The following is a 15,372-nucleotide window of genomic DNA, read 5'->3' as shown; positions in this document are numbered from 1 at the left end:
ACTGAGCAATACACAGATACATCCAGAAGCAATTTTTAAAATTTCTAGCAACTGGAAGAATTGTAGTTACAATTGCAGAAACTTCATGCTGGCTGTATGCATGTGTTTCTTGCAAAATCAGCCTTATAGGTGTGATAATATGAAGAAATCTGTAGGGTCAAGGTAGGCTTGGACTGTCCATGTGTAGGCAGTACTTTATTGCCAGAGAGTTATTTGTATTGATCTCCTACACCAGAAGCAAGTGAATTTGCTCGATTGTTGCTAAGGAGGTAAATTCTCCCAACGGCTTGTCCCAGTATAAAAGCCCTGTGATCTTTTGTGCCTTGTTCTAATGATTTCTTTTGTGGTAGGTCCAATATCTTTACTTATCTCAGCCTTGTTCTTATCTGCATTCTTCTTAAGGCTGGCTTACTCAAGGATTCTTTGCCATTGATTAAAGTGGGTTTGGTCATTCATTATACTTAAGTAGATTACTGAGGTCATCAGCAAACATCAGGCCCCTTCTGGTGTGCTCATATTTTCCCCTTTTACCCAGCTATGACTCTTGTGCACAGAAAACGGAATAATTCTGATGCAATCCAACCTTAACTGCAGACACGTATGCTGCCATTTGAAATCTTGAGGATAGTTTGTTCTTGTTGTTTGAGTCATGTGTATGTAAGAGCTTTTCCTATCCAAAATTACATTAAAAGTAGTTTTGGGGGGATACCAGTTTTTGGACCTTTCCTATATCACTTGAAACCATTAAGACAAAACTATTTAATGCTCAAAATGAACACCATGCTCAGAATCCAAGACTCTAAACACTAGGACTTATATTCAAAGGACATTAAAAGTAGTTTTGGGGGGATACCAGTTTTTGGACCTTTCCTATATCACTTGAAACCATTAAGACAAAACTATTTAATGCTCAAAATGAACACCATGCTCAGAATCCAAGACTCTAAACACTAGGACTTATATTCAATTCCAAATGCAAACGTGGGGGTATTCTAGTATATCCAGGCTTGGGGTGTCAAAACCCTAAATAGAGCTACACTCTCCAAGAACTGGTCTCTTTTTCTTCAGAACCTCCAAGTATGGTTGAAACTGAAGTCTGATTTTCAGACGTCATAAATGAGGACAAAGGTGAAATTAGTCCCATAGTACCTATAATTGTACTGAGGTGCTAGTGCCTAAAGCAGACTGTTAAATCAGACCCTTCTGCCCTCACAGTAGTTTTCTAGTGCTCTCCAGTGTAGTTTAAATAGCTGTTAAAACAGAGTAACTGTTTAAAATAGAGTAACTGAGAAAATAAGTGAGCCACAGTACTGTACAGCAACATCATGGCTTAGTAATATTTCAAGGTTTTTCTGACTGACTCAGTCTATGATCTAGTTGTTTATTCTGGGACTTGATGGAGATATACTCATCTTTTACAAATTCCTTGTTCTGTATCCTATCATCTGGTCTCACTGCAGTTCCTATTCTGATGTAGGCTTTGTGCCTGTTTCTGGAACTTCTAGGAATAAAAACCGCTCACAGTGCAGAGACACCGGAAACATAACTTTATTTTCCCTTTTACCAGAGTACAAGAAAGACAGTTTGCCAAGGCATACAGAATAATGGATTATATAGTCTCCTGCCCACACATCCCCCTCCAACCTCTCTCAATTCTCATAACAAAGACCAGCTGGCCTTATCAGCTCAGCCTTTCCTTCCTTCCCCTCCTTTTTGCATTCCATGTCAGGTTGCTCAATTGGGGCCTTGTTCACATGGCTGGAGTTGGCATCCTGACACTTTGGTGGCTATGCCGAAGGATTAGACTAGGTAGATTTGGTGGCAATGTTTCTGTATATTTAAGTCCTCATTTGCTCGATTCATATAGAAAGTGTGTTTGGAAGCAGAGCAGAGAGACCCAAATGTAAGAAGCAAGAGAAGTAAGCTAAAATCCTCATTGATTTTGTTCCTTGCAAACATTCTGCTTACGAGGCAAAGGTATCTCATCTATATCAGCTGCTTAATCAGGAGCCTCAGATCTATTGCAATGGTGTGTCTACACATCCTGGTCCAAACCCTCTGCAGTGCTGTGTTGTTATCTACACATTTCAGCTGAACAGAGACTCAGGGCTGGCCCAAGGTAATTTTCAAGTGTAGGCAAACAGAATTTTGCCCCCCCCCCCCCCCAATCAATCACTGAAAAATAAAAGCGAAAATGTTGGATAATAAGGAAGGATTAAGGAAATGCCTAAATAAAGAACAACACTCTGAAAACAGGGGAAATCCAGACAGGAAACAATCAGGGCCAGCTAACACCTCTCAAGCAGGGATGCCCCCAGGGAGGAAGCAGCCAGGCTTTGAATCTGCAAGGCCATTAAATGCTAATCAAGCTGGCCAATTCACACTTGCCACAGACATACAAGAGTTCTTTCTCCTACCCTGGACTTTCCACAGATATATAAACCCCACTTACCTAGCTTCCAACAGACCTCAGAACCTCTGAGGATGCCTGCCATAGATGTGAGTGAAACGTCAGGAGAGAATGCTTCTGGAACATGGCCAGGCAGCTCGGAGACCTGGCATCGAGAGCGAAGGCCAGAACAGGCTGCGGCCACGGAGTCAGGAAGGCCTCTTACCTGCCGGGGCCTCTGACGACCCGTCCCGAGGCAGGCAGCAGGACCGAGCTTGCGCTATGCACCGGAGAGGGTGCACCGCTCATCTCGCTCATCCACCAGAGGCGGGACGGGGCCAAGCGGCCACATGGCGCAAGTGGCCGCCCATTGTGGCCGCCTATCTTGGTGCCAGTTTATTGCTCGGTCCTGCCGCCTGCTTCAGGACGGGTCGCCAGAGGCCCCGGCAGGTAAGAGGACTTCCTGCCTCCTTGGGAAGGTGTTTAGCGGGGAAGAGACAGCCCTCAGGCGCAGGCCAGGATGGCTTCCCTGTCCTTAAAGGGGCAGCAGGACGGCCTGGTTGGAGGCCATGGGGGCAGGAAGGCCAGTCCTGGGCGGAGGTGCCTCAACAGTTTCTGAAGGCGTCATCCTGTAGAGGGTGCTGTTGAGGCACCTCCGCCCAGGCCTGGCCGCGGCTGCCATGGAGGCAGGCCAGGCCGCAGCCTCAGAGGCAGGAAGGCCACGCCTGGGCAGAGGTGCCTCATCAGCGCCCCCTACAGGATGGCGCCTTTGGCAACCGCCTAGCTCACCTAACGGTTGAACCACCCCTGCAGAGACTGCATTGGTTCTGCTGGACCATCCCCTTGTAATTCAGTCAGCAAGGAGCAGTTAGAACAACCACCTCCATCAGTTCGCAAACATGTCTTGTTAGGACTTCAGCAGTGTGTGTGTGGACAAGAGATGCAAAATCTAAAAAAGTGTCTAGGCAAAACCCTGTATAATATTTGAGTTGGAGTGTTCTTAGTGCGTGAACTTGCATGAATGAAAACTCTTGTTCTTCTTAATACCATTCTAAGTGTGCTATGAAAGCAGTTTCTCATGCTCTTAATTTATTAATCCAAATGAATATCACTAGAATATACTGTACCAATGTCCTGAGCTGTTATGTAGGTGGGGACACTGTGCATTAAGAAGGTAGAAGGAATTATTTATGGGCCCTGTGTATCATTGCTGTTCCAAGTTTCCTGTCTTCTTACAATCTGAGTTTGACAGACCATGCACATTTGCAGATTTCTAACTAGTTTGGTGCAGTATAATGATTGGCATGTGGGAATATACATATACTTGGATCTAATTCATGCTTTAAAGCTTTGGTGTATATTAGATTTTCCAGAAAATGGCAATATGTAATCAACAGAGATTTATAAAGGAGCAGTCATGACAGACATCTTAGTGTGAACTGTATTAGGGAGCTTAGAAATACTAGCATCTCTTTATCCCAAATCCCTGTCAAATTTGCCTTATTCACATTTCTATTCAGCATTTTCTTATTGATTATGCTTTTCACTATTTTGTGGGGAATTAAGTTATTATCTGCTGAGAAAATCCATATTATGTTTTATCCAATCCAGCCATCATTAAATTAAAAAAAAAAAAAACAAAGTCCAAACTAGACTGTTCTAGGCTAGTCTTTTCAAGAACTGGGATTCAGATGTGAAACATGTAATATAATACTATAGAACAGCACATCCTTGATTTTGTTCATTGTGCCTGTGGGGAAGCATTGGGGATAATACTGCCAAAGGAGATGGTGTGATGGAAGTTTTCACTTGGCTGGATACATTCCCTACAGTAGGAAACATGAGTGTTTTATCTCAAAGGATGAATGTTGAAGATTTATTGCTGATTGGGGACCATTTTTATTAAGCTGCCGGCCCGTTTATGTTGGATAAGTGAGACTCTACTGTATATGAGGTCAGTGATACAATTTTGTATTGCATCTCTGTTAATATGTGAACTAAGTTTTAATTTATATAAACTAAGCTTTCCTGTCTTGTTTTTCAGCTGCATTTACTATGATTGGCACCTCCACCCATTTATCGGATCAATGTTCCCAATTTGCCATCCCATCTTTCTGCCACTTTGTGTTCCCCCTGTGTGATGAACGGTCTCGGACACCTAAGCCTAGGGAGTTATGCCGAGATGAGTGTGAAGTGCTGGAGAATGACCTCTGTAGACAGGAGTACAGTATCGCTAGGTCTAATCCACTCATTCTGATGCAGCTCCAGCCGCCTAAGTGTGAGGACTTGCCACTGCCAGAAACCTTGGAGGCTGCCAACTGTATAAGAATTGGAATACCTGTAGAGCGACTCAACAGATGTAAGTTAACATCCCTGCATTTTCAATTTATATTCCCACACACTGTATTTACTTTGATAGATTTGTGTGTTTCCTGTAAGGGTTTCAGTTGTATAATACGTTATTCAGACCTCTCTCCTTTCCTCCTTCCTTCTTTCCTTTAATATATACCCACCCTTTTCCTGGTATGAAATCCATTTAGATTTCAGACCTGCACCACCCATTGCCTGCTCCATTGTGCCTTCTTAAAAGACCTCTCCATATAAACTTTTAATAGCCTGTCAAAATATTTGCCTGTGAACAGAAGGGCCACAAGGACCAGAAGCTGAATTAGGTTTTGCCTATTTAGACAATATTGTTTGTAAGTATGAGGAAGCTGAATGGGGCCAAGTGTGCTCACTTTGTTTCTTTCCATGCCCATTCTTGGCACCCGCCATAGTTATCCAGTGAGTATTTTGTTTTGTTTGTGGAGGTTCTTCTTCAACTTGGACTCTGTAAAAAGATGACTTTTTCCTGCTGCAGAAAGTGCACTCTGTGTGCAGAAGGAGAACCATAACAGATGTAAAGCTAGCATGCTCATGCCTCTCCTCACATGTATAGATGACATAACTTAATAACACTTATATAGATCTATTTATTCTAGCATAATCTGCTTTATTTCCATGCTGCTTCCACATTCCTCCAGTCGATGGGAAAGTCATACATCCTTGCTAAACTAGTTGGCTCCTGCAATTTAAGCTTCCCTCATATTTTTCAGTTTTGAATTGAGCAATTTATCTTGCATGCAACCAAAACGAACATCTACAAACCAGGTCTTAAATCATGTTTAAAGGGATGAGTTTGCTAAAAATGTTTGATACACATGGTACTGATTTGCTTCGTCTTGCAGATTTGCTTTTGTCTGACAAGCTTTGGTCATTCCCAAAATAGATTTACTGGGAATAGCGAAGTATTTTTCAAGGGGAAGGGGGAGGACTGCTTCTTCCAGTTAATCTTGGATCTTTTGTAAAATTACTTTCTGCAGACCACCAATGTTACAACGGCTCTGGAGTCGATTATCGAGGGACTGTCAGTGTCACCAAGTCAGGCCACAATTGTCAGTATTGGGACTCTCAACACCCTCATTTCCATGACTTGACAAGCACAGAGTTTCCAGAGCTTGGAGGGGGACATGCATACTGTCGCAACCCTGGAAACCAAATGGAAGGTCCCTGGTGTTTTACTCAAAACAAAAACGTACGCATGGAACTGTGTGAAGTTCCTTCTTGTAGTATGTATTATCTTTTTTTCTGCTTTTAGAGTTTTGTAATAAAACATCTGTATAGTAAACTATTATTAAGGGCCTTTTTGTTATACAGTAGAGTCTCACTTATCCAACATAAACGGGCCGGCAGAACGTTGGATAAGCGAATATGTTGGATAATGAGGAGAGATTAAGAAAAAGCCTATTAAACATCAAAATAGGTTATGATTTTACAAATTAAGCACCAAAACATCACGTTTTACAACAAATTAGACAGAAAAAGTAGTTCAATACGCAGTAAAGCTATGTAGTAATTACTGTATTTACGAATTTAGCACCAAAATATCACGATTTATTGAAAACATTGACTACAAAAAGGCGTTGGATAATCCAGAACGTTGGATAAGCGAATGTTGGATAAGTGAGACTCTACTGTATTTGGTTAAGAGAAAAGAATCCAAAATACTATGTATTTGTTCATTGACTTGTCAAAATAATTTAAGTGCCCAAAAACTAGTCTACTGGTTTGATTTCTGTTGTTTTATCAGAACAACAACAACAACAATTCTTTTATCAGAAATCAGGGAAAGGAGGCACATTTTAGAACTCTGCTCAGAAATTACGTGACACAGACTCCCCTTTTGCTCTGTTTATACATTTTATGGATGAATATGCTTTGGCATTTTGGTTTCTAACACAATAGCACCCCATACTATACTGTATGTATTGGCTGGTTGGTTTCTGTATTTTTTAAATACAGTAGAGTCTCACTTATCCAACATAAACGGGCCGGCAGAATGTTGGATAAGCGAATATGTTGGATAATAAGGAGAGATTAAGAAAAAGCCTATTAAACATCAAAATAGGTTATGATTTTACAAATTAAGCACCAAAACATCATGTTATACAACAAATTTGACAGAAAAAGTAGTTCAATTTGCAGTAATGTTATGTTGTAATTACTGTATTTACAAAATTAGCACCAAAATATCACGTTATATTAAAAACATTGACTACAAAAATGCGTTGGATAATCCAGATCGTTGGATAAGCGAGTGTTGGATAAGTTAGACTCTACTGTACTGTATTGCTAGACACCCTGAATCTATCTTGAAGCCTGTGGTGCATCTGAACTGAAAAAATAATGCAAGATAAAAAGTTATAGATATGCTTCTGTTTTTGAGGAAAAGGCTCACATCACTAAGGAAATTTCTGACCTAGTCCATGCAGACACTAAACCAGTTCAAATGTAATGCACAATTTCATTTAGTGCTGAAGGAATGAGTTTGACTGAGCTCTGGGCTCAGGCACGTACATTTTTGCATTTCCTCCAATGAAGCTACAGGTTTAGAGTCATTCCCTTCTATTGTAAGCTTATAGGTTTTTTATTCTTACATATAACAAAGACAAGGGCCAGCATGGTGTGGTGGATTTGGTGTAGGACTGACCCTGGAATCAAGGTTTTGAATCCCCTTTCAGCCATGAAACTCATTCCATGACCTTAGCCAAGTCACACACTCTCAGCTTTAAAATAAGGCAATGGCAACATCTAAATAAATCTTTCCAAATTATCACTCTAATAGGTTTCTTTTAGCGTCACCACAAATTGGGAATTACATGAGGACATGCAACAATATCAAAGCAAAAAGAAATTAGTATAAGTCATTGTTTATGGGGAAAAATTGTTCCAGTACTCTTAGGGCCCTTCCACACAGCCTTATAACCCAGAGTATCAAGGCAGAAAATCCCACAATATCTGCTTTGAATTGGGTTATCTGAGTCCACACTGCCATATATTCCAGTTCAAAGCAGAAAATGTGGGATTTTATTCAGCTGCATGGAAGGGGGCTGAGTCTCCTCCTTGTGGCTTGTATTTATCAATATTGAAATTAATGCTGCTTTGTTGTTCTTAGTTCTACTGATTTTGACACATCTTTTATTTTTTTGTCCTACTGTTTTAACCTGATTTTACTGTGAGCTATTTGAATTGATTTTACATCAAATCAGAATATAATTATTTAACAAAACTAAACATAGTTTAGACCAGCCAGAGCACTATTCAGCAAAGACACATGTGAACAGATTGCTCAGTCAGTCTTCTTATCTTTTAGAAAAGCCTTACATTTTTCCCTATCTAAATGAGAGGGACTTTATACCATATATAAAATACCTCACACTTCAATTTCTCACCTTTGTTATTTAGGATAGCACATGAGTTTTGGGTTTAGTGAGTAATGGAATTACAGGTAATTTACAAGATCCATGTGAATGCAAGATAAAATAATAGAGATATGCTATTTATGTTCATTTAACATATAAGCAAATTGTGCTGGGACTGTTCTGGGGGAGACTGTCTCATTCATTTAAATGGGGGGTTCTCAGTGTGCCTATAAAGCTTTTGTCCTTTCTTTTGAAGTAAACGGAACCGTTCTTTCAGGCATAACCCATTGGAGTGCATTAGCATCCTATAGTTGCAGCAGCTCAGTTCTGAGCAGGCATATATAAGATTATACTGTCAAATTGCTTGTATGTGACCAGTAAGTAAAGAGTTGGGGCTCACTGGTCATACATACATAAGCAACCTTGACAGTGTAATCCTATATCTGTCTAGTCAGATCTGAAATGATGCAGCTGTAGGATGCTAAGAGTTGGGACTCACTGGTCATTTATATATAAACTGATTTGTAACAGGACTCAGGACTCATTGGTTGGATCTGTGCATTTGGTATTTCTTTAAATATCAAGACTTTTAGGCCAGTGCTTCTCACACTATCTGACATAGGGGATTGGCAGGTATTTTTCCCAAAGCATCAGGACCCCCATGCCCAGCACTATTTTAGACCATGGGTGCATCTACACTGTAGAATTAGTGCGGTTTTCACTACTTTAACTGCTATGGCTCAATGTTATGGAATTGTGGAAATTGTAGTTTTGCAAGGTGTGGGTGCCTCATAACACTATGGCTCCCATGATTCCATAGCATTGGGCCATGGCAGTTAAAATAGTGCCAAACTGCACTAATTCTACAGTTTAGATGCATTATGGGATCCAATACTACTTATAAATTAAATCAGTTGATGGTGAAAATAACTTTCTTTTCTTGTGTGAACACATGTGTGCATGTTTAAATTTCATCTCATAATTTTCACTGTTGTCATTGTTTTGCAATTCATTGAGAGGTTTCAGACACCACCTGAAAACATGATATGCTTTTAATCCTAACAGGTCCACGTGACAGCAGCAAGATGGGGATCCTCTACATCCTGGTTCCCAGCATAGCTATCCCCCTGGTTATAGCTTGCCTTTTCTTCTTGGTCTGCATGTGCAGAAACAAGCAGAAGGCTTCTGCTACTACTCCACAGCGTCGCCAGCTGATGGCATCTCCTAGCCAGGACATGGAAATGCCTCTCATTAATCAGCACAAACAGGTACCTGTTTTCAGAAGACACCATTTTGATCACACCCATCCAGTGGTTTCAGAGTTGACAGTCGTAAGCTGAAGCTGCATGCCTATTTTTCACTGCATTCTTGACAGTTTGATGTCAATTAGGTGCAAAAAGATACAAAATATAAAAGGCATTAAAAACCTGTGAAATAACATAAGGAATTTGGCTCAAGTACACATACGTGTGCATGATTAAGCTAAATGACTTCAGAGACCATGGCATGTGGTCATTGGAGTAAGTGTTGTGTTACCGTAAATAAATTTTGAATCATTATGTAAAAGAATGACATCAAAATATGACAAAAACATAGATGGCTTGGGTCCAAGTTATATGAAGGACTGCATTTTCTCATTTGAGCCTGTTCTGGGTTTTTAGGATCTTCAACGTAGACCCTTCTCTCTGTCCCACCACCCTCACAGGTGTATCAGATGGGGACACAGGAAAGGGCCTTTTTGGTGGCTGCTTTCAATTTCTGGCATCCCTGGCTCCTTCCTTATTTCCCTTCTCTCAACTCATAAAGATACTTTAATTTTGACAGATCATTAAAAACTGACTGCATATGGAGAAAGAGCTTCTAATACTATGCAAATATTTTTGTTTGCTGTTCTTAATGGATAGCTTTTTAAATTGCTTTAATTCTCTTGATAATTTAAGTTTTATGTGCTCTTAGTGATAGGAATTTCTTACCTGTTATTTTTATAAGTTGTTTTAAGACCCAAGGCTGAGAGAGTGAAAGTCTGGATAGAAATAAATAAAATAAATATTGTTGTGGTGAAAAGTTTCAAATCCTGGCATTACAAGGGATCTCAACGGTCATATAGACAAGCCTCCTATAAGGCAGGAGATCTGCTCTAAAGCAAATAAGTGGCCTTATTTATTCATTAAAATGTTTGACGATTTCTGTTTCTTGCCACATTTTTATTTGTTATGTAGCAAGATACTTCTGAGAATCAGTTAGCATGAGTTGGAAGTATGTTTTGATTCAAAGCTTTCTACCTGCAGGAATCCTTTTAAGAATTTCCCTTTGAACTGATGAGTTTAAAAATGTTTTTAAAAATTAAAGAAATTCACTTGAAGTAGATTCAAATATCACACAGAATGTAAGACATGTGATTTTTCTCCTTTTTTATTTTCAGGCAAAACTGAAAGAAATCAGCCTGTCTACTGTGAGGTTTATGGAGGAGCTCGGTGAAGAGAAGTTTGGGAAAGTTTACAAGGGTCACCTGTTTGGAACAACTCCAGGGGAGCAAACACAAACAGTTGCCATCAAGACACTCAAGGATAAAGCAGACCTAGCCCTCCGTGAAGAATTTAAACATGAAGCCATGATGAGATCAAGACTGCAGCACCCAAATGTAGTTTGCTTACTGGGGATAGTAACCAAAGAACAGCCCGTCAGCATGATTTTTAGCTATTGTTCACACAGCGATCTTCATGAATTCCTAGTGATGAGATCTCCTCACTCTGATGTTGGCAGCACTGATGATGATAAGACCGTGAAGTCAACATTGGAGCCAGCTGATTTTTTTCATATTGTGACACAGATAGCCGCAGGAATGGAATTTCTTTCAAGCCACCATGTTGTCCACAAAGATTTGGCCACTAGAAATGTCCTTGTGTTTGACAAGCTTAATGTGAAGATATCTGATTTAGGTCTTTTCAGGGAAGTTTATTCTGCTGACTACTATAAACTAATGGGAAACAATCCTCTCCCCATCCGATGGATGTCTCCTGAGGCAATCATGTATGGCAAGTTTTCCATTGATTCTGACATCTGGTCCTACGGAGTGGTTTTGTGGGAGATCTTCAGCTATGGCTTGCAGCCTTACTGTGGCTATTCCAACCAAGATGTCATTGAAATGATAAGAAATAGGCAAGTTTTGCCATGTCCTGATGACTGCCCTGCATGGATGTACTCACTGATGTTAGAGTGCTGGAATGAGTTTCCCAATAGGAGGCCAAGATTTAAAGACATCCACAACAGACTGAGAACATGGGGGAACCTGTCTAATTATAACAGTTCTGCACAAACATCTGGTGCAAGCAACACCACCCAAACCAGTTCTTTGAGCACAAGTCCTGTTAGTAATGTCAGCAACACTAGGTATGTTGGGCCAAAGCAGAAGACACAAACTTTCCCTCAGCCACAGTTCATACAAATGAAAGGACAGATCAGACCTATGGTTCCACCTCCTCAGCTCTACATTCCTGTCAATGGTTACCAACCAATGCCAGCATATGGAGCCTATTTGCCAAATTTTTATCCTGTCCAGATCCCAATGCAGATGGCTCCTCAGCAGATGGCTCCTCAGATGATTCCAAAACCAGGGTCTCATCATAGTGGGAGTGGTTCTACAAGTACGGGATATGTAACGACAGCCCCCTCCAATGCTTCTGTGGCTGATAGGGCTGCTCTTCTCCCTGAAGGGACAGAAGACGCACATAATATGGCAGAAGACATTGGTCAGAATCTGGTCCAGGAGGAGGAAGAAGAAGATGGCTCAGTGCCTGAGACAGAATTATTGGGTGACAATGACACTCTTCAGATGGATGAGGCAGAGTTTCAGTCAGAAGCTTAATGGTGGTGCCATATCTCCTCAGTATGCTGGAAACTATAGTGTCATCGGTACTTTCTTTCGACTGCTATACACAAGTACAAAATCAAAACCAGAAACAAACCAGCAATAATGGCATGCCATGTATATAGGGCTCTCCTTTCCAGCAGTTATTTTCAAACATGAAGATCAGGAATTGCTGTTTTTAAATCTAGAGTTAATTACAATTCTTGCAGGGAAGCTGCTTTTATAATATACTGTTGCTGTGCAACATATAGTGGAATTTCATTGCACATCATGTATATCTTGAACTCTGATTGTAAGATTTTTTTTATGAATCCGGGTTAAAACAATAACCAAAAAGGAGAGCTAAACTAAGGTTACATGCAGCATTGTTCTGCCTGTGATGAAGTGTCCACAGTATAATGGGCATCTTGTTTGTCTCACTGTTAAAAGTATATTTGTAAGGGGTTCTTTAGCTATAGATAACATATAGGTGGGGCTGTTGTTCCAGATAAAGCTAGAATCCAGCTGAGAGAGCAGGACAACTTGTATATCTTTGTGGCCATGAATGATCACAGCAGACTTCTTTCCTTTTTATTTCTTTTATGAATAAAAGGGAGCACAACCTAGGTTTTAGCAGGGAATATATATGGTACCCAAAAGAAGTGACAGGGTAGGTTATGCTCTAACATTTAACAAACCAAATTCGTTTGCCTGCAGATTGCCAAATTCAGAAAAATGGCTCCGAAATGCATTCATTGTGTTGATTGTAATGATCAATAACAATGATCAATACACTCATTTGTATTTTAGTTAAAATGGTGCTACCAAAATACACACACAGCCCTCTTTGTTTATAAAACTATTTTTAGTGATTGTAGAACCTATAAAGACCAAAGGAAGCAATATTGTACAGAGTGTGTGTTTATTTGTGTCTTCAGTGCTTTTTTATGAGAAGAACAATGTACAGACTTTGAAATGTAATTTATGTTTTGATACCTTTTATATGGGGTTTTTTTCATGGCAGCAATTGAATTTTGAAAAGAATGCCTATATAATTTAACAGTTTACATTACAATTTGTAATATTTTATTGGATTAGAATTTGTATGATTTTGTTATGTTGGCAAAAGGGGTCCACACATTTCATAGCCATTTCTGCAGTATAAATATTCCCTGAGTTCTGTTACAGTATTGTTACAGTGCCATCATGTTCCTATCTATAAATCCAACTCCTGGGACTATTTTGACAAAGTAGCAAATAAATTTGCAATTGATTTTAGCAAGTTGTAAACAAAAAGTACACTATAAAACTGTCAATTTACAGATTTCTTTTCTTACTTTTTATTCATGTAAACTGTGCCTTTGCTGTGTATCTTTGGATTCACCTTTTTGAACTGCAGCCCATGTTAGTAACAAGCTGTTTTACTGGTTTCCAATTTCTCTCTGGAAATTGGCTATGCACTGGTAGGTAAACAATGGGAGGCTCTCTTGCTTGTTAATATAAATGCAAGTTGGAGACAATTAATCATACAAATAAATTTGAAGGTTTTTTTACTTTTTATAGTGTGTGGTGCAGTTTTGATACTATAACACAGATTAATTTAAAAATGTATTCTTATGTTCCTGTTATCTTACTTACAGGAGTTGGAATGGCTGTCTAGAAAAGCACAGAAAATGCTATTATGGGGGACAGACTGATGAAGTTTTTAAATAATGTGTTCTCGTATTGACTTCTGCCTCATTGTATGCAAAGATTATGACCCAAGACAGAAACAATAAGGAAAAAGGAGAGGGTAAAGGCTGAATGATATTAATAAATGTTTATTTCCCTAAGGTTTAAACCTTGCAAAATTCATGATAGTCTCTTGCAGTTGTTTTGAAGGCAATTAAAACAACTACAGCAACCTAAATCATTCTGGTCTATGTGAATTTTTATTTGAATTAGCAGGCCAACAATTGGTAAGTATTGTGTTCTATGTTCATAAGTCAAGATAAATCATGTTCTAGGTGTTGGCCAATTTGTCAGGATATACCCAAGAATAATTGTCTAAAAGGGAAGATTTGCCAGAATCAGAACAGCAAAGAAGATATAAAATATTAGGTCATCAACTTCACATCAGAAGGTTGTTAATTAAGGGCAACCTTATTATACCCGACATCTTCCTCTGTGCCTCAATATAGACATCTAAGCATGAGGAAGACATTGACTGAAGTGATGCTTATCATTGTGAAAAACATATGTGCTAGTCACCACATTCTATTTTGTTCAGTCTTTTTGTATTCCATTCAATGCTTTTCAATAGTTGTTTTATATAGGTCCAGATTAATTTTAAAATGTATTCTTCTATTCCTGTTATCTTACTCATTGGATCTTCATCCACTTCAGATCCATGCCTAGGAATATCTTTGTGATCCTTTCTTGGTTTTGTTGTCATTGTAATCATTTCTGTTGATTATCATGTTTTTTTATTGTAGTTCCACCTCCAACCACTTTTATGTGCAATTGCCTAAAGTTCTAGAGGATTGTTATTTTCCTGCCTCCTGTATTCCAAGCTCTATGGACTTCTGACATTTTTCCGCTATGGTTTCAGCTCTATGGTTCAATTGCTTCCTGTTTCCACTCAGTGATTGCTTCCTGTCTGGAGTTAGCCCATGGTTCCCTTGTTTAAAGTTTAATTATGAGCAAATTAAATATTTTTCTTTATATATAAAATACCAGATGGTTTCACTAGGCAGACTTAGACAATTCTTAGAATATAATTACATTGGTTAAATTTTAAGAGTATTTTTAATGTCCTTGTAGCTTTCAAACAATGAAACAGTAAATTTACCTTTAGAGAAGTTTTGCCAACAAAGTTGGTGGACTTACAGCAGACTTAAGTGCATCATTTAATTGTTTTGTAATCCTTATAAGAGTACAGAGTTTTAAAGAAATGGAATTTGAGTAATTTCTGCTGCCTTGATGGCAATTGTTGTGGTGCACGGTGTCATGCCCTCCTCTCACCCCCACCTCCAGTTCCAGTGAGCTAAAAAGGTGAGGTAGGATCTATAGTATTGAGGGTTTGCTTCTGTGCTTTTCTTCTTTTTGAAGAGGAATTTCTGATTCTTATACAGTCATTAATATCCCAGCAGTGGCCTGTGTTCCAGACAGCTAGCTAGAACACAGCTTGCCACTCCATGTCTTCACCAGAAGTCCCTGCTCTCTTTCTTTATATATGTGTCCGTGTCAAAATGCCCTATATTACTAATTTCAGTGCAGTTCTTCATTGATCCCAAGATAATACAGCTGCCATGAGTTCAGTAAATTGGCTTAAGGCAGCAGCTCTTGAAAGCTATTTTAAGAAATGCTTGCTCCATCAGTATTCATGCCTGAAGTTTATCTTGATCGTCTGTCAG

General features: G+C 39.4%; 1 protein-coding gene across 2 annotated transcripts in view; it reads left to right on the top strand.

The window, feature by feature from the left end:
* Nucleotides 1-13,886, top strand: part of ror2 (receptor tyrosine kinase like orphan receptor 2) — a 153,063-nt gene extending 139,177 nt beyond the window's left edge. For both annotated transcript variants that reach the window (XM_062972117.1, XM_062972118.1), the window contains 4 exons: nt 4,434-4,748; nt 5,752-5,997; nt 9,196-9,398; nt 10,553-13,886. In XM_062972117.1, coding sequence (XP_062828187.1) covers nt 4,434-4,748; nt 5,752-5,997; nt 9,196-9,398; nt 10,553-11,995 — 2,207 coding nt within the window. In that variant the 3' untranslated portion in view covers nt 11,996-13,886. The remainder of the gene's footprint in view (nt 1-4,433; nt 4,749-5,751; nt 5,998-9,195; nt 9,399-10,552) is intronic.
* Nucleotides 13,887-15,372: the final 1,486 nt, after the last annotated feature.

The sequence above is a fragment of the Anolis carolinensis genome, chromosome 2 (genome assembly GCF_035594765.1).
Source record: "Anolis carolinensis isolate JA03-04 chromosome 2, rAnoCar3.1.pri, whole genome shotgun sequence".
In the NCBI taxonomy this organism is placed as follows: Eukaryota; Metazoa; Chordata; class Lepidosauria; order Squamata; family Dactyloidae; genus Anolis; species Anolis carolinensis.
The sequence above is the reverse complement of the archived record's forward strand: the minus strand, read 5'-3'. Positions and strand labels throughout refer to the sequence as shown.